The sequence below is a fragment of the Hemitrygon akajei genome, chromosome 2, assembly GCF_048418815.1.
Source record: "Hemitrygon akajei chromosome 2, sHemAka1.3, whole genome shotgun sequence".
Lineage (NCBI taxonomy): Eukaryota > Metazoa > Chordata > Chondrichthyes > Myliobatiformes > Dasyatidae > Hemitrygon > Hemitrygon akajei.
Genome location: NC_133125.1, coordinates 13,512,264 through 13,532,661, shown reverse-complemented (window position 1 = coordinate 13,532,661; position 20,398 = coordinate 13,512,264). Strand labels below are relative to the sequence as shown.

At 41.4% G+C, this 20,398-nt stretch overlaps 1 protein-coding gene across 3 annotated transcripts in view; it reads right to left on the bottom strand.

The window, feature by feature from the left end:
* The window catches only part of LOC140739174 (xanthine dehydrogenase/oxidase-like), a 127,098-nt gene that overhangs the window by 61,797 nt on the left and 44,903 nt on the right, over positions 1-20,398 (bottom strand). For all 3 annotated transcript variants that reach the window (XM_073067222.1, XM_073067213.1, XM_073067231.1), the window contains 5 exons: positions 13,471-13,688; positions 9,880-10,047; positions 9,057-9,134; positions 4,764-4,941; positions 811-914 (listed from right to left, as the gene is read on the bottom strand). In XM_073067222.1, the coding sequence (XP_072923323.1) occupies positions 811-914; positions 4,764-4,941; positions 9,057-9,134; positions 9,880-10,047; positions 13,471-13,688 (746 nt within the window). The remainder of the gene's footprint in view (positions 1-810; positions 915-4,763; positions 4,942-9,056; positions 9,135-9,879; positions 10,048-13,470; positions 13,689-20,398) is intronic.

Genomic DNA, 20,398 nt, shown 5'->3' with positions numbered 1-20,398 from the left:
TATGCTGCAACTGGATTCAAAAGCTATTCTCTTCAATTAGGCAGGCACTTTAGGACATTTTATCAAAAAATATTGAGCACAGAAATGCACTTTACTCCTCAGGTCTGCTGTGACGCCTCAGCTCCCAATTTGCTCATGACAAACTAATTCACCAGTCAGACATTGAATTTTTACATTCTGTTTTCATTCAGTGCTATTCTGTTTGGCGCATTTATAAGGATCAAGGATCAACTTTATTCACTATGTATTAGGAATTTGCTGTGGTGTGTTGACATGCAAGAAAAAAACATTCAACAATTCTAAAAAATAAAGAATTATATAAACAAAGTTGGAGGTTAAAGTATGGATATGGAATAAAATGTGAATAAATAAATATGACGTATTTACAATGTATAACAGCCTTATATGAGAAGTGGTTTGAAGTGTTTACAGTGCAGTGCAGTAATGAAAGGTAATAGATAGAGAACGATGGGTAGCTAACTAGAATGGCTGATCAGATTATCTGCCTGGGACATTTAAGGTGGCAAGAAGTTGTTGTTTAAATAGATATATTACTGTTTTCAGAAAGGAGCTTATTGAAAAGGCAGTTTTCTGAATGACTAGTTTTTTTCAGCTCACTTCGTCCTGGATACACACAAGTCTTGCATTGATGGTAGACTGCAGTCAATGATCTTTACATCTGATCTGACAGCTTCTGTAGTTTTTGTATATTATGAGAGGATACACAGTAGTTTATCAGTTCTTCTCATTGACTTAGGAGCCAATGTTGAATTGGATGAGCAACGTAGAGTGTCTATGCGAGTAACTGACCTTATAGAAAAGCCCTTGTGCCAGCGATTTCCTGTATGTAGCACCAGCCAACAGTGGATCAGAAACATCAGGAATTATTTCCTTGTCCAGGACAGCCAAAGCACCTGTAATAATCCTTTCAATCAATGACCCGGCTGCTAACAGGCATATTAAAACTATTACATTCACTTTTTCCTCCATTTATGTATGTACAATTAGTTACATTTTGTCTTCTAAGAACAAAGGTTAGCAATAAAACTAACTGTTGTGATAGGAGGGAAGGTAGAGAGGGGAAGGGATGCACAGGGTATGGGTGAGCAGGATGCTCAACAACTGTGACAGGGTTTTCACAAGGCATGATCAGGTAGCATAAGTGACAATGACATGTCACTTCTGCATGAGCTCAATACACGCTTTGAGAGGAAAACTATGACACTCACACAGAAGCCCCACATCTCCAATTGAATCCTGTTACTTCAGTCTCTGCAGCCAACACCCTGGCATCCTTCAAAAGGATGAATCCATGAAAGGCATTTGGCCAAATCTGTGCAGACAAATGGGCTAGAATATTGACGGTCATGTTTGCATTCGCTTGTATGATTCTTTATAAGGAATTGTTCAGACTGCATTTGGAGTATTGTGAGCAACTTTGGGCCCCTTATCTCCTGGCATTGGAGAGGGTCATGAGAATGATCCTGGGAATGAAGGGGTTAACATATGAGGAATGTTTGATGGCTCTGGACCTGTACTCGCTGGAGTTTGGAAGAATGAGGGCGGATCTCATTGAAACCTAGATAAAGTGGACGTGGAGGGGATGCCTCCTATAGTGAGGGAGTCTAGGACCAGAGTTCACATCTTCAGAATAGAAGGATATCCTTTTAGGACATGATGAGGAATTTCTTTAACTGGAGTAGCGACTCTGTGGAACTCACTGCCACAGATGGCTGTGGAGATTGTTCAGTGCAGCGAAGAGTAGAGTAAACATTACAGAGCAGTGAGCAGAACTGGCCTGACCCCTGCCTCTGGTCCCGCCATTCTGGCTTTTCAATCCATCTGGCCTGTTACTTAAATCACCTAAACATCGGAGTGTTCCTCGCTCTAACACCTGGGCCTTGTTGTGTGGATACGCTCTGGGCCTGGACCCTGCTGCCATGTTTTGGCCCGTATCCGACCTTTCCAAATCGGCCTGGTGCTTAGATCAATCAAACCTTGCTCCTGGTTTACTTCATTTACTTTACTTTATTGTCACCAAACAATTGATACTAGAGCGTACAATCATCACAGCGATATTTGATTCTGCACTTTGCACTCCCTGAAGTACAAATAGAAGTAAATATAATAAAAATTTAAATTATAAATCATAATTAGAAAATAGAAAAGGGAAAGTAAGGTAGTGTAAGTCAGGTCCAGATATTTGGAAGGTAAGGCCCAGATCCGGGTCAAGATCCGTTCAGCAGTCTTATCACAGTTGGAAAGAAGCTGTTCCCAAATCTGGCCGTACGAATCTTCAAGCTCCTGAGCCTTCTCCCGGAGGGAAGAGGGACAAAAAGTGTGTTGGCTGGGTGGGTCGTGTCCTTGATTATCCTGGCAACACCGCTCCGACAGCGTGCGGTGTAAAGTGAGTACAAGGATGGAAGATTGGTTTGTGTGATGTGCTGGGCTGTGTTCACGATCTTCTGCAGCTTCTTCTGGTCTTGGACAGGACAACTTCCATTCCAGGTTGTGATGCACCCTAGAAGAATGCTTCCTACAGTGCATCTATAAAAATTAGTGAGGGTTTTAGGGGACAGGCCAAATTTCTTCAGCTTTCTCAGGAAGTAAAGGCACTGGTGGGTCTTCTTGGCAGTGGACTCTGCTTGGTTAGACCAAGTCAGGTCATGTGTGATATTCACCTCAAGGAACTTAAAGCTTTTGACCTTTTCCACCTGCGCACCACCGATGTAGATGGGGTCGTGTAGTCCGCTACTCGTTTTGAAGTCAACAACCAATTCCTTCGTCTTGCTGATGTTGAGGGATAGGTTATTGTCTTCGCACCGTGCCACCAGGTTCTTAATATCTTCTCTGTACTCAGACTCATCATTACCCAAGATACGGCCTACAACTGTGGTGTCGTCAGCAAACTTATATATTGAGTTTGATGGAAACTTGGCTACACAATCATGGGTGTACAGTGAGTACAGCAGGGGACTGAGTACACAGCCTTGTGGGGCACCAGTGCTCAGAGTGATTGTAGAGGAGAGCTTGTCCCCTATTTTTACCTAGGTTTAGGTAAATGGGCCTCGAATCTACCTCTCCTCTGCTTCAACTTTGCTCTGCTCAGTTCACCACAACTTTGTCTCAAATATGTCTCAACCTCTCCTTGGATATGCCTTGACCTTGCCATGACGTTGCCTCAACTTTGCACCGACTTTGCCTCGCATCTGCACGCCTTTGACCCTCAACTCAGCTTTGCCTTCGCTCTCCTCTTCATTGTTTGCAGTGATCATTTACCATCTTTTTTTTTACAGGAAATGTATTTAGTTGTACCATGTTTCTTGTTTTGTTAACTGCCAGTAAGTTGTTGCTTGCCTTCAGCAGCACCATCTTAATATGGAAGCTCATGGAAATAGATTTTTGTCTCAGTGAAGGAGGTGGATTTTCTCCAGATGTGAAGAGTGGGCTCACAAACACCATGATGAATTTCTAATGCTGGAAATGGCACTGCTTATAACCTACACAAGTGTCTGGCAACTAAAGGTGTTTTATGCCCCATTAACACTTCCATTTTCTATAACGGTCATCTTTCCAAATGAGGCTCGCAATTTAACAACCTACGGAAAGTCTAGGAATTTCGGTGCTGTAGTGATTTGCACATTGTGGAATGGTGTTGAAACCAAATACATCTAATTTTCAAGAACTTATCACAAAAGTCTGTGGTAAATTACCAAACTGCATTACTCTGCCTTCTTTGACCAGACCAATGAGAGGTATCTTAAACTCCATTTTTCCTTGCAATATAAAACTCCAAAATTACACCTGTTAGAATTCATAAAGACAATGATACAGGAGACAGTAGTGTAGCAATTAGTGCAACTCTTTACAATACTAGTGATCACTAATCTGGGTTCAGCTCCCGCCACAGTCTGCAAGGTTGTATCTTCTCCCCATGATCACATAGGTTTCCTCCAGGTGCTCCAGTTCCCTCCCATGTTCTTAATATATACTGGTTATTAAGTGGGGACATGTTGTGGACATGTTATGTTGGCACTGGAAGCATGGCGAGACAAGCAGGTGCCCCCAGCACATACCTGGGATATGTTGGTCGTTGACACAAACAACACCTTTTGCTCTGTGTTTCGACCTTTCAATGTGCACATGACAGATAAAGCTAATCAATTATTTTTATCCTGTACATGATTGTTTAGCACAAGAATATAGCATTGCTATATCAAGTAGCTTTTTCAAATGTGGTGCAGGTTTTTGCCTTAATTAACCCCTTGCAGTGAGTTCCAGACATCTACCGCTCTGAGAGATTTTTCTCATCTCTCTTCTGTTCCTCCTATTTTAAATGCATACCCCCTTGGTTTTTGACTCTTGTGTAAAAGGAAATCCTTCCAGTTTACACCATCTAGACCCCACAATTGTATAGCCATAAATTAAGTATCAGCTCAAGACTCCTCTGTCCCAAAGAAAAAATAAATAGTTTATCAAAACTTTCCTTAGAACTACTATTTTCCAGTCCTGGGCATGCTCCCACAATCTTCCAGTGTTAACATAGCATGTCCACAATTCACTAACCCTAATCCATACATTTTTGGAATATGGGAGAAAACTGGAGCACCCAGAGGAAACACACGCAGTCACAGGGAGAAGGTACAAACTCCATACAGACTGGGGCAGGAATCGAATCCCAATCACATAGCTGGCTGCTGTAAAGTGCTTTGCTAATCACTATGCAACTTTGATTCTGAATTCCTTTATATACACACACTTGCCTTGTAAGGTATCATTGGAAGTGAGGTCTTTGCCTTGTAGGTATTTTTCTGTGGCTGTAGCGTGAATGAAGTCCTCAGAAATTCCAGTGTATACCATGGAGATAGATTCTACCAACTGCTTCTCCTTGGAAACTCTTGTTTTCACACGGAATCCGGCACTCACATAGGTATGAGCATTCTAATGATGGGAGAAATAAAGATTATTTTGCTAAAGGGCAATCAAAGATATAAATACACTTAGTGGCCGTTTTATTAGCAAACTCCTGTATGTTCATGGTCTCCTGCAATTGTAGCCCATCTATTTCAAGGTTCAACGTGCTATGCATTCAGAATGTTGTAATGCCTGGTTATTTGTGCTACTGTCACCATCCTGTCAGCTTGAACTTCTCCTCTGACCTCTCACATTCACAAGGCATTTTTGACCACAGAAACCTGCTGTCTGGAATTTTTCTCATATTATTCTCTGTAAACTCTAGAAACTCTTGTGCATAAAAATCCCAGGAGATCAGCAGTTTCCAAAATACTCAAAACACCCCTTCTGGCACTAACAATTATTCCATAGTCAAAGTCACTTAGATCACATTTCTTCGCCATTCTGATGTTTGGTTTGAATAACAACTGAATTTCTTGAACATATGTGCAGGCATTTATGCATTGAGTTGCTGCTACAAGATTGGCTCATTACATATTTGCATTAACAAGGTGTTCAGGTGTACCTAATAAAGTAGCCACTGACTGGAATTGAAACAGAATGCAAAGTTCTTTCAAAATATTAAATGTTGTGAATAAGATATTTAACTAGGCTGCTAGAAGTTTGGTCATATTTCTAGGAACACTGAATTGATGTACCCTTGCTTCAGATCCTTAAAGTAACCACAAAACCATTTTAATGATGAATGCCAATATCATGCTCCATGTTTTTTTTTAATATATATTAAAAGTGAATGTTAGCATCCAAATTATTTTATCATCAGTGTTGCAGAACAATCCCATCTAAAGTTGTACCCCTTGAAGGGCATCTCCAAAGCAACACATCCAAGATGCCGGAGAAACTCAGAGGTCAGGCAGCATCTATGGAGGGGAATAAACAGTTGTCAATTCAGTGTGAGACCCTTCATTAGGATTGGAAAGGAAGGGGAGCAGAAGCCAGAAGGCAGCAGGGGAGGGGAAGGAGTACAAGCTGAACAGGTAATAGGTGACAGCAGGTGAGGGAGAAGATTAAGCTGGCTGGTGATAGTTGGAAAAGGTTAAGGGCAGAAGAAGGAAGATAGAAAGGAATCAGAGAGGAGAAGACAGTGGACGATGGGTGTAAGGGAAGGAGGAAGTGCCGGTTAGGAGAAGGATTAAGAGGTGAGCCAGAATGGGGAATGGAAGAAGAGAGAAGGGGAGGGGGAGAAATCACTGGAAGTTCGAGAAATCAATGTCCATGCCATTGGATTGGAGGCTACTTTGATGGAATATGAGGCGCTGCTCCTCCAACCTGAGAATGGCCTTATTGAAGCCGTAGAGTCGTCTCTGGACCAACAATGCGAATGGGAATGGGAAGTAGAATTAAAATGGTAGCTACTGGGAAATCATGCCTTTTGTGGCAAGTAGAGCAAAGGTGCTCGATGATGTGGTCCCTCAATCTTATCAATGCAAAAGCCGCTCCTTGTTTAGAAATCCAAGCTCATCTGTGATGTTGCAATGGTCACAAGAACCCTTTGGCTATGACTTGAGTGAGCCAAATACCCAGTAGGAAGTTCATTAACAAGTTGATTCATGAGGGACCTGGGTAGCACAAGCCATCTGAATGGAAGTATCTCACTTTTGATACCTGAAAAGTGAGTGACATACAAAAACTACGAAAGACTAACTGAAGCGGCCAGAGGAAACCCATGCGATCATGGGAGAACATACAAACTCTTTACAATTTACAGTGACCAATTAACCCACCAACTTACAAGTTGTTAGGATTCTATACAAACTAAAGCTGTTGTCCTTTGAATATCAGACTTTTTGATAATTAGCACAGTTCTAGCATGCCAGCTATCAGCGAACCGGGTGCATTCTTACTGTTGTCTGTGAGGAGTTTGTACAATCTCCCTGTGACTGCATAGGCTTCCTCTGAGTGTTCTGGTTTCCTCCCATATGCCAAAGATGTACAAGTTAAGATTAGTAAGTTGTGGGCATGCTATGTCGTCACTGGAAACATGGTAATACTTGCAGGCTGCATCCAGCACACCCTCAAACTGCATTGGTCATTGATGCAAATTACACATTTTACAGTATGTATCAATGTACATACTATATAATAAATAAAGCTAATTTTTAATCTTTAAGAAATAGTGACATTAGCAATGTTTAGAAGCCATCTAGATAAATACATGGATAGGAGAGATTTAGTATGAGCCAAATGTGGACTAAATACTGATATTAAAAAAAAAGACTTTAATGTGGGTAAATATAGCTCAGTACAATACTGTGCCAAACTTATAACCTTCTCCAAGATCAATCTACCCTTCCCTCCCACATAGCCCTCCACTTTTCTATCATCCAGTTTGTTTAAATGCCGCTAACGTATTTTTTATTTATTCATTTACAGGATGTAGACGTCACCAGCTAAGCCAGCATTTATTACCCATCCCTATTTGCCCTTGAGGAGGTGGAGATGAGCTGCCTTCTTGAACTGCTGCAGTCCCTGAGGTGTAGGTACACCCACAGTGCTGTTAGGGAGGGAGTTCCATGAGTTTGACCCAGCAACGATAAAGGAAAGGCAATATGTTTCCAAGTCAGGATGGTGAGTGACTTGGAGGGGGATTTCCAAGTGGTGGTGTTCCCAGGTATCTGCTGTTTTTTGTTCTTCTAGATGATAGTGGTCATGGCTCTGGAAGGTGCTGCCTTAGGAACTTTGGTGATTTGTTGCTGTGCATCTTGTAGATAGTACACATTGCTGCAACTGTTTGCCAATGGTGGAGGGATTGGATGCTTGTAGAATGGGTAACAATCAAGTGGGCTGCCTTGTACTGGATGGTGTCAAGCTTCCTGAGTGTTGGTGGAGCTGCACTCACCCGTCCATCATCTACAAGGCTCAGGTCAGAAATGTAATGGAATACTGAGTGGTGAGTATTCCATTACATTTCTGACCTGAGCCTTGTAGATGATGGACGGGCTTTGGGAGTCAGGAGATGAGTTACACATCAGGATTCCTAGCCTTTGACCTGCTCTAGTAGCCATGGTGTTTATATGGCTAGACCAGTTCAATTCCCTATCAATAGTAACCCCCCGGGTGTTGATAGTAGGGGATTCAGTGATGATGATGCCACTGAAAGTCAAGGGACGATGGTTAGAACCTTTCTTGGAGATGGTCATTGCCTGGCACTTATGTGGCTCAAACTTTACTTGCCACTTGTCAGCCCAAGCCTGGATACTGTCCAGGTCCTGTTGCATTTGGGTATGAACTGCATCACTATCTGAGGAATCATAAATGGTGCAGAACATTGTGCAGTCATCTGTGAACATCCCCATTTCTGATCTTATGATAGAAGGAAGGTCATTGATGAAGCAGCTGAAGATGGTTGGTCCTAGTACATTTTCCTGAGGAACACCTGAGGATGAGACGACTGACCTCCAACCACCAAATCATCTTCGTTTGTGTCAGGTATGATTCCAACCAGTGGAGGGTTTTCCTCCTAATTTCTATTGACTCCATTTTAGCCAGGGCACCTTGATGCCATACTCGGTCAAGTGCTGCCTTGATGTTGAGGGTCATCACTCTCACCTCACCTCTGGTATTTAGCTCTTTGTATGTATCTCTCTCTACCACCAATCCTAGCAGCATGTTCCACACACCCACCAGTCTCTGTATAAAAAGCCCACCTCTGGCATCTCCTCTATACTTTCCTCCAATCACTCTTATATTAATCATTTCTGCCCTGAGAAAAAGTCTCTAGCTGTCCACACTACCTATGCCTCTTATCATCTTGAACTCCTCTATCAGGTCACCTCTCATCCTGCTTTGTTCCAAACAGAATACTCTTAGTTTGTTTAACTTATTCTCATAGGACATGCCCTCCAATCCAGACAGCACCCTTATAAATCTCTGCGGCAGCCTCTATAAAGCTTCCACAGCCTTCCACAGCCTTCCTATAACATGCAATCCTTTTGAACATCAGCTTTACCATCATCGACATCAAAATAGTCAAGCTTGCATTTTTCTGAACTAGACTGAGGTTGCAGTGAATTCTTACTTTTTAACTCATTTTACTCTTGATATGCATATGCTCCGCAAACAGAGGTAGTTAACAGAAATACCTGATTTCGTGGCATGATCTTATAGGATTTCATTGATTCTCCCTTTTCCAGTTTTGGAATTTCTACACACAAAAGTAACTGAATAAAATGAAGAACACAGATTACCATTGTTGTTTTTAGTGGCAAAATTCATCTCCATACTTGTACTATACAATATCTATTACCTGTCTGTGTGTGTATCTAAATAGATAAATGTACTTATGACATATATAAGACATATGTATGTATGTGTGTGTGTGTGTGTATAAATAAATGTACTTATGACATATACACACATACAGAGAGATTATTTATAATATCATATTAATAAAATACCATCAATCAATAGAAATGTGAAAGATTGAATGAAAAATTAAATATTTCAATTAATTTAAATGTGCAAGTAAACTTTCTAGGATAGATTTTCTGTATGTCTGACCAATTTCAAACATTCAATAAATATTAAAGGCAAAAGGCTTATGTTTAATAAGACCAATATTATTCAACAATCAGAAAGGTATTTAACCTAGATCTTTTAAAATGCTTGCCTATAATTTTAAAAGACACAACTGAAGTTACAATGGAAACATAAATTCACAAGTAGGTTACAGAAACACACATACAAAATGCTGGATGAGCAGGTCAGGTAGCATCTATAGAGGGGAATAAACAGTCGACATTTTGTGCTGAGACTCTTCGTCCTGATGAAAGGTCTCAGCCCCAAAAGACATCTGTTTACTCCTCTCCATAGATTCTACCCGACCTGCTGAGTTCCTCCAGCATTTTGTGTGCATTACTCTGGATTTTTAGCATCTGCAGAATCTCTTCTATTACAGAAGCATACCTTTCCATGCATGTTGACATCAAGAAAATCCACTAATGTGTAAGTGTTCACATCAGTAATGTCTGAAACAGTCACTTTCGCACCAGCAGCTTCAAGGACCACAAATATATCAGAGACAAACTCATGGTGCCTCCATTTCATCATCAGGTTTCCAGCCCAACCACCTGCCTATTAAGATGAAACAAAAAAGTCATATTTATGTCTAACGTTACTCTCAGAATAGTTCCAAGTCTTTTTAAAAATTGGTTAAGAGTAAATCACATTATGTAGATTATTTATTCCACTAGATTTCATAGCCAACAAGAAATTTTGTGCCATTGCCCTCAAAAAGTTTGGCAAATAGATGGAATACTAGAAGTTATTTAGAAGTAGAATTTTCAATGGAAAAATATAAAGATATCTATTTTCCAAAATGGGACTTTCATTGTTTAATGCTGAAAATTAAAATAAAATGATAAACAAACTGAGATTAGGAACACTGCAGCTTCAGAACAAAAGACAATCTTTCCTTCAAAGGTGGAACACAGAAGCAAATGAAAACTTTTTCAACTTTCAACCATTAAGAAAGCCAAAGAAAATGTAAAATAATATTTACAGTGCACATTACATGACAGGACAAAGAGTTTTTACTTCTGACAAACCTACTCAATAAGCTAAGTGGAGTGGGGCGAGTGAGGAAAGCATGAACTGCAGAGAGTAGATTAGGAGCAGCTGATTTTGGGTAAATCCATATCAGATAAATGGAAAACAAGAGAAAATCTGCAGATGTTGTAAATCCAAACAACACACAAAAAATGTGGGAGGAACTCAGCAGGCAGCATCTATGGAAAAGTGTATAGTCGATATTCTGGGCCAAGACCCTTCATCAGGATGGTCTTGGCCCAAAACATCGACTATACTCTTTTCCATACATACTGCTTGGCCTGCTGAGATCCTCCAGCATTTTGTGTATGTTGCTCAGATATATAGAAGTTGTTTAAAGGACTCCTAGTTGGGATTCAGGACCAACATCCTAGTTGTGAGTGAGAAGGACAAGTATGACAAGGTCTGGAAACCTTATATGATGAGAGATGATGTACATTTACTTAAAAAAAATAAAAGGAAACATGTAAAGTTTAGGAAGCCGAAGTCTGGCAGGGCTCCTGAATAATATAAAGGAAGCAAATAGTTTAACAGTGAATTAAGAGGTCTGAAACAAACCACAAAATGTCCTTGGTAAGAAGGATTAATGAGAACCCCAAGCATTTTAAACAGACATTAAAAACAAGAGGGTGGCACAGTAGCACAGTGGTTAGTTCAATCATTTTATAGTGCCAGTGATCACCAATTGGAGTTTGACTCCCGCCACTGTCTGTAAGGAGTTTGTACATTCTCTCTGTGACCGTGTGGGTTTCCTCCGGGTGCTCTAGTTTCCTCCCAAATTCCAAAGAAATACGGATTAGCATTAGTAAGCTGTGAGCGTGCTTTGTATACACCAGAAGCCTGGGAACACTTGCAGATGGTCCCTAGCAAAATCCCTGTTGATTTGATGGAAATGATGCATTTCACTGTATGTTTCGATATTAATGTGACAAATAAAAATAATCTTTCTTTTCTCAAGGACAAAAGAAAAAAAAATACTGTATGTCTGGAACCAGAGCAAGTGGGCAAGGTACTAAAGGCTACTGCACAAGATCAAAGTAAGCTGCAGAGAATCGTAAAATCAGTCATCTCTATCCGTAGTATCCAGGATATCTTCAAGGAGTAGTGTCTCAAAAAGGCAGCATCTGTCATTAAGGACCCTCATCACCCAAAACATGCCCTCTTCTCATTGCTACTATGAAGGAGGTATAGAAGCCTGAAGGCACACACTCAATGATTCAAGAACAGCTTCTTCCCTTTTTCCATCCATACAATTTCTGAATGGACATTGAATCCATGAACACTTCCTCAGTACTTTTTTATTTCTTTTTTTTTGCACTACTTACTTAATTTAACTAACTAATATATAAACTTACTTTAATCCAGTTTTTATCCTCTATTATTATGTATTGTGTTGTACTGCAGTGACAAAGTTAACAAACTTCATGAGATATGTTGGTGATATTAAACCTGATTCTGAAATGAGTACTTTGCATCATTCGTCACCAAGGAGGAGGTGGAAGAACATGAAATCAGAGAGGGGTATGCTGATATTCTAGACCATGATGCCATCAAGGAGAAGGATAGCTGTGTCTTTTGAAGACAGGGCCTGATGGGACCTATCCCATGATACTGAGAGAGGAAAGAGAGGAAATTGCTAGGACCTTCAACTGTGCGGACCAAAAAGTCCACAAGTTTTTCACCTTTGGAGGGAAAATTGGAATTTGAAAGAGTGTGATTTAAAGAAAAAGATGCAAATGAAGAATTTTGATTTTATTGATTAGTTGCTATACTCATTCATTGACATGAAAGATGAAGGGTCATTGGCCCGAAACATTAATTCTTTATCTTCCTGGAGATGCTGCCTTACGTAAATAAAAGCATCAAAGAAAAACTTTGGAAACAGAGACAAAAGTTATTCTTCTTCTGCTCATTGACCGCCTGTAGTTCAACTTGCTGTTTCAAAGTAGATGGCAAATAGATGGTTAACTTTCAAAGGAAGAGCACCTCTTATTAAGCACACAAATACTCTGACTAACAGAAGTACCGTAGATGTCGGATTATAAGCCGCTACTTTTTTCCCACATTTTGAACAGCTTTGAACTCTGCGGCCTTTAATACGGTGCAGCTAATACATGATTTTTTTCATGCCGCCAAAAACATTTTGCCTCGTAACAGTAGACCAATAAAATTGATGAGTAGTTCACAGAGGTCCAATGAAATTGTACGATAAATCAAGCGCACTTTCACAATTAAATTATTGTAAATCAGTCATTTGTACTCACCCTCATCAACATGGAAAACACTCGAAGAAAAGCATTGTGCTGCCTTTATGGCAGTTATTTAGTTTATAATATTTTCGCTTAGTAATTCATTTTCTAGTTAAAGTTAGAAGTGTTTTAACTATATTTGTTTTCTGTACTACATCGCGGGATGCTATGACGTCACACCCGGTTTCGCCGCGTCTTGTGGGAAAAATGCCAGTTTGCGATAAACGGGAAGGCGGGGGGCGAGCGGCATTACGCGAGCGGCATTGGATCTGAGCGAACGCTGCTTTTAAGTTAAAGGCGATCAATAACTTTTCCTGGTAGGCTGCAGTATATATATTTTTTACCAGTCGTTAGGAGATATTGGAATGTTGTTCAGTAAAAAAGTATACGCAACGTATATTTAAAAGTAGCCGCGTTACAGGCACGGTTCGAAAAAAAGCATTTGCAATATGTATTTGTTTATGTTACCATATGGATTTAATTAAAAGTTAAAAAATCCTCACGTGTAATATCTTTCTGTGTAAATATCTCATATTACAACGTGGGACACCTGCGGCCGAAAATCCGGTGCGGCCGAAAATCCGGTGCGGCCTAAAATCCGGTGCGGCCTGTACAAGTAAAAAATTGATTTTCTTTCTAAAATTAGAGCCAGCGGCTTTTAATCAGGTGCGCTCTGTAGTCCGGAATCTACGGTACTTACATTTCTCACAGGTCCATTAGCAAGCTTCAGCAGGTGACTTGCAATAACGGTATAGGATGGCGATTCGTTCGAATATTGTTGCAGGTAGCCAATCAGTGAACTCAGGCTAACATTGGAAAACACCTTCAAGCCATCTGGTCCCATTGTGACCATGTAAAGGTCAGGGATGCCTTTCACATCAATGAGAACTTGATAAGGTCCATCTTTCTTGTAAACACCTATGAGACAATTATCAGAACATTTACTCAATGTTTTGTAATTGTTAGCCTTTCAGAAAAAAACGTTGGAGAATAGGACTTCAAAAAGCAGTAGAGCCAGCAAACGATGAACACAAGAGATTCTGCAGATGCTGGCAGTCTTGAGCAACACACACAAAATGGTGGAGGAACTCAACAAATCAGGTAGTACTAACAGAGGGGAATTAAACAGAGAAAGTTTCAGGCTGAAACCCTCCATCAGGACTCATAATGAAAGGTCTTGGTCTAAAGTGTCAACTGTCTGGTTCTCTCCATAGACGCTGACTGGCTTACTGATGTCCTATATCCTGAGGCTGTGCCCTCTGGTCCTAAACTCCCCTGTTGTGTATTTAAATACATTGTTTGATTAAGCATTCTTTGCTGTTTACATAATTCATTACAGGTTATATGTAAAGATATGTGAATGGCATACATTATTATGCCACGTCATAAGTACGCACCTCACTAAAGTAAAAACTAAACGCACACAAGTTATCACAAACAAGAGAAAATCCGCAGGTGCTGGAAATCCAAGCAACACACCCAAATTCTGGAGGCACTCAACAGGCTAGGCAGCATCTATGGAAAAGAGTACAGCCGACGTTTTGGGCCGAAATCCTTTGGCAGGACTGGAGAATAAAAAATGAGGAATCCTAGTTAAAAGGTAGGGGGAAGAGAGAGAGAAACACAAAGTGATATGTGAAACCTGGAGGGGAGTGGGGTGAAGCAAAGTGCTAAGAAGTTGACAGGTGAAAGAGATACAGGGCTGGAGAAGGGGGGAATCTAATAGGAGAGGCCAGAAGGCCATCGAAGAAAGACAATAGACAACAGGTGCAGGAGTAGGCCATTCGGCCCTTCGAGCCTGCACCGCCATTCAATCTGATCATGGCTGATCATCCACAATCAGTACCCTGTTCCTACCTTTTCCCCATATCCCTATCTTTAAGAGCTCCATCTAACTCTTTCTTGAAAGCACCCAGAGAATTGGCCTTCACTGCCTTCTGAGGCAGAGAATTCCATAGATCCACATCTCTCTGGGTGAAAAAGTTTCTCCTCAACTCCGTTCAAAATGGCCTACCCCTTGTTCTTAAAATGTGGCCTCTGGTTCTGGACTCCCCCAACATCGGGAACATGTTTCCTGCCTCTAGCGTGTCCAATCCCTTAATAATCTTATATGTTTCAATCAGATCCCCTCTCATCCTTCTAAATTCTAGTGTATATAAGCCCAGTCGCTCCAATCTTTTAACATATGACAGTCCCACCATCCTGGGAATTAACCTTGTGAACCTACGCTGCACTCCTTCAACAGCAAGAATGTCCTTCCTCAAATTTGGAGATCAAAACTGAACACAATACTCCAGATGTGGTCTCACCAGGGCCCTGTACAACTGCAGAAGGACCTCTTTGCTCCTATACTCAACTCCCCTTGTTATGAAGGCCAACATGCCATTAGCTTTCTTCACTGCCTGCTGTAAAGAAAAGGGGGAGGATCACCAGAGGGAGGCAATAGGCAGGCAAGGTGAGAGAGGGAAAAGGGAATGGGGAATGGTGGAGTGGTGGGTATTACCGGAAGTTCAATAAATCGATGTTCATGCCATCAGGCTGGAGGCTACCCAAATGGAATATAAGGTGTTTCTCCAACCTGAGTGTGTCTTATCACGACAGTAGAAGATGCCATGGATTGACATATTGGAATGGGAATGGGGTGGAATTAGAATGGGTGGCTACTAGGAGATCCCGCTTTTTCTAGCATACGAGCGTAGGTACCTACATAGTAGGTTTTGGAGTTATAAAACATAACATCCCCCACTATAGGAAATATCCTCTTCAAATCTACTTTCAATATTCAATAGATTTCAATGAGATCCTCTGTCATCCTTCTAAACTCCAGTGAATACTGGCCCAGATCTATCAAATGCTCCTCATACATTAATACTTTCAATCCTGGGACCCTTCTCCAGAACCCCTTCTGGACCCTCTCCAACGCCAGCAAAGCAATTAAAGAGTCTGAATTATATCAGATAATTAGCCTCCTTGTCAGTTTCTACAAGGTCATATTTAGAGCAAATAATATCAAGAGGGCTGTAGTTAGGATAACATAGACTTAACTTGAGGCACCTCCAGACTTGTATCCCTCCTCATTAGCAAAGTATTTATAATTAAATGTGACTGAGTCTCTCACTTGAATCCAGATTTCTGGCAAGCTCAGAAGCAGCTGTCACTGTAATATTATCCCAAGAATGGAGAACACTGTGCTGACTAAGCTCATCACCAATTTTACTAAACACTGCTACTAACACGGATTTCTAAACCCTCTAATAGAATGAATATTCTAAGGAATTTAAAAGTCAAACAAGAGTCTGGAAATGTGTAATTGAGCCACAGAGATATTAACACTGATGATCTGCAATAGGATTGGCAGCCATGCAGCTCTGATTTCAGCAGAGAACAAAAGACCGATACCCATCTTCCTTTCATTGAGCTGAAGAACATTCCTGGTCCTGCAACATTGTCAGCTAACCAGAATGACTAGAGGCAATAAAATGGTGCAGAGCAGAGTTTGAAATAGAAGTCAGCATCATCAGCACATCAAGATATGGTAGCTGAATTTTAATGAATGGAAACTGCCCACTATCTGGAGTACCTAAAAGGGGCACTGCTTCAAGAAAGCGACATCCATTATCAAAGATCCCCACCATACAGGCCATGGCATCTTCTCACAGCTACTATCAGGCAAGAGGTATGGTACTGTGCAAAAGTTTTAGGCACATATATTACAGGTAGGGTACACAAAACTCTTGCACCATACTGTAGTAATTTTATGTATTGCACTGTACTGTTGCAAAACAAAACAAATTTCATGACATCTGCGAGTGATGATAAACCTGATTTTGATATTGATCTCTATTGGTGACTGAGAGTGGGAAAGGGTTGGGAGAGGGGAATCATGGCTGGCAAAAAAGAACGGGAGAGAGAAACACCAGAGACTTCCTGTATGGATCAATAAACCAATTGTTTGGAATCAAATGACCTTGCCTGGTGTTTCAAAGCTGGGTGCGTCTGCACCCACACTAACCCCTGCCCCCAACACTCCTCTGCCACGTCCCATACTCATGCAGCATTCCACCCCCGCCATTCCAAACATCTTTTGCTCCCGCTATATTTACATATTTAAAGTGGTAGTTGATAGGTAAGGCTATCAAAAGTAATGAGAAGAAGACGGCAGAATGGGGTTGAGAAGGAAATTAAATCTGCAATGACTGAATGGCAGAGCACTCAATGGGCCAAAGGGCCTAATTCTGCTATGTCTTATGGTCTAAAACCCTAATCACCACTACAGTTTAGCAACACAATGAGCACTTCTATCACTTTGTACTAAAATTGAATTTATTTTTATTCTGTTTTCTTTCTTGTAAAAATTGCATATAATATGCAAATCCTGTGATAGCTACTTATGTGATGCTATGTGCGTGTGATGATGCTGTAAGTTTTTCGCTGCACCTATGCACTTGTGAATTTGTGCAGATGTCAATAAACTCCAGTTGATTTTTATTGCCAAATACCAGTAAATGTTTGTGAGCTTAATGAACTTTAGAAAAAACAGAAAGACAGAAACCTTGTACTGTAGGAGACTATTTGACCTGTGTACATGACAGCTGAAAAGAATTTTATTGACTTGGATTTGGATTTCCAGTATCTGCAGACTTTCTTGTGCTTATTGATTGGTTATTGATTAGCTTTATTTGTCACATTTTACATGAAAACACTGAAATATACAGTGAAGTGCGCCCTTTGCTTCTTATCAAATTAGTGAGGATGTGCTGTAGGCAGCCCACAAGTGTTGCCAACATAGTATGCCCACAGCTCACTAACCCTAACCTGTACGTATTTGTAATGTGGGAGAAAACGTGAGCCTCTGGAGGAAACTCACACAGTCATGGGGAGAATGCCAATCAGTGATTATAGGCTCCATAAAACAATGCACTAACCACCAAGCCACTATGCTGCCCAGAATATTCCCACCTTCCAGCTTTTATGTTTCTTGCACCCCTACCAAATTTAGCTGAAGCTCTATTTTCCTCATCTCCCTTATAATACTCTTACCAAGTACTTCAAACCTCCTACCCATAGGCTTTTGAACAAAGAAAATAAGCCCTTCCTATTTATAAACAAGAGAAAGTCTGCAGATGCTGGAAATGAAAACTATACACACAAAACTCTGGAGGAAGCTCAGCAGGTCAGGCAGCATCTACGGAAAGGAGTAAACAGAGATGTTTCAGGCGGAGACCCTTCTTCAGGGCTGGAAAAAAGAAATAAGGTCAGAGTAAGAAGGCAGGGAGGGGAGGAAGAAATACAAGGTAGTTGATGAGAGGTGAAACCAGGAGAGGGGGAGGGGTGAAGTAAAGTGTTGGAAAGTCGATTGGTGAAAGAGATAAAGGACTGGAGATGAGTGAGTCTGATAGGAGAGGATAGAGGCTATGGAAGAGAGGGAAGGGGGAGGAGCAAAAGAGGGGATTGATGGGGAGGTAAGGAGATATGGTGAGAGAGGGAAATGGGAAGGAGGAAGGCGAAGGGGGGGCAATTACCAGAAGTTCGAGAAATCGATATTCATGCCATCAGGTTGGAAGCTACCCAGACAGAACACAAGGTGTTGCTCTTCCAACCTGAGCAAGGCCTCATCACGGCAGTAGAGGCAGCCATGGATTGATATGTCAGAATGGGAATAGGAAGTACAATTGAAATGAGTGGTGACTAGCACATCTCACTTTTTCTGGCATGGCCTGTGTGGTGGGGATCTTTGATGATGGATGTTGCTTTCTTGAAGCAGTGCCTCTTTTAGATACTACAGATGGGGAACAGAACTGAATTGGCCCTTTGAGCTGCACCAACTGGCAACCTATTAACCTTAGCCTAATCATGGTATAATTTATAATGATCAATAAGCCTACTAACCGGTACGTCTTTGGACTGTGGTAGCAAACCGGAGCACCCAGAGGAAACCCACGTGGTCACGGGGGGAACATACAAACTCCTTACAGAGAGCAGCAGGAATTGAACCTGGGTCGCTGGTACTGTAAAGCCTTCTGCCGCCCCACATGCTCCCATGCAAGAAATATACAGGAAATAGCAAGGCTCTTAGGCATACCGATGTACAGAGGAATCTTGGAGTACACGTTGATAGCTGCCTAACAGTGGAGAGGGTGGTAAAAAAGGGCTACAGCTTACTTGCCTTTATTATAGACAATAGACAGTAGGTGCAGGAGTAGGCCATTCGGCCCTTCTAGCCAGCACCGCCATTCACTGTGATCATGGCTGATCATACACAATCAGTACCCCGTTCCTGCCCTCTCCCCATATCCCTTGACCCCGCTATCTATAAGAGCTCTATCTAACTCTCTCTTGAATGCATCCAGAGACTTGGCCTCCACTGCCTTCTGGGGCAGAGCATTCCACATATCCACCACTCTCTGGGTGAAAACGTTTTTCCGCCTCTCAGTTCTAAATGGCCTACCCTTATTCTTAAACTGTGGCCTCTAGTTCTGGACTCACCCATCAGCGGGAACATGCTTCCTGCCTCCAGCGTGTCCAATCCCTTAATAATCTTATATGTTTCAATCAGATCCCTTCTCATCCTTCTAAATTCCAGTGTATACAAGCCCAGTCGCTCCAATCTTTCAACATATGACAGTCCCGCCATTCCAGGAATTAACCTTGTGAACCTACACTGCACTCCCTCAATAGCAAGAATGTCCTTCCTCAAATTTGGAGACCAAAACTGAACACAATACTCCAGGTGTGCTCTCACCAGGGCCCTGTACAACTGCAGAAGGACCTCTTTGCTCCTATGCTCAAATCCCCTTGTTATGAAGGCCAACATGCCATTAGCTTTCTTCACTGCCTGCTGTACCTGCATGCTTGCTTTCATTGACTGATGTACAAGAACACCTAAATCTCGTTGTACTTGCCCTTTTCCTAACTTGACTCCATTTAGATAGTAATCTGCCTTCCTGTTCTTGTCACCAAAGTGGATAACCTCACATTTATCCACATTAAACTGCATCTGCCATACATTTGCCCACTCACCCAACCTGTCCAAGTCACCCTGCATTCTCATAACATCCTCCTGACATTTCACACTGACATCCTCATAACATCCTCCTGACATTAGTCACGGCAGTGAGTTAAAAAAGTTGTCAAGTCAGGTTTGTAGCTGTAAAAACCTTAGTTACTCCTCATTTAAAATATTGTGTAAGGTCACAATACACAATATTGTGAATTGAACTGAAGGTTTTGAAGAGGGTGTAAAAGAGGCTCACCAGGATGTTGCCTGGATTAGAGACTACTAGCTGCAAGGAGATGTTAAACAAATTTAGATTATTTTCTCAGGTACATCAGAGATTGAGGGGTTGCCTGGTAGAATTATATAAAATAGATAAGATAGTTGGAATATTTTCTCCCCCAAGGTGAAAATGTTTTATATTGTAGGGCATTGATTTAAAGTGAAGGGGAGGAGTTTACAAAAGATTTATGAAAAGCTTTTTTGGTGGGTGCCTGGAAACCCTTTGCTAGGGGAGGTGGAAAAAGCAGAAGCAAGAGCAACACTGGAGTTCTGCTAAAGGGTCTCGGCCCAAAACACCGACTGTTTACTCTTTTCCATAGATGTTGCATGGCCTGCTGAGTTCCTCCAGCAT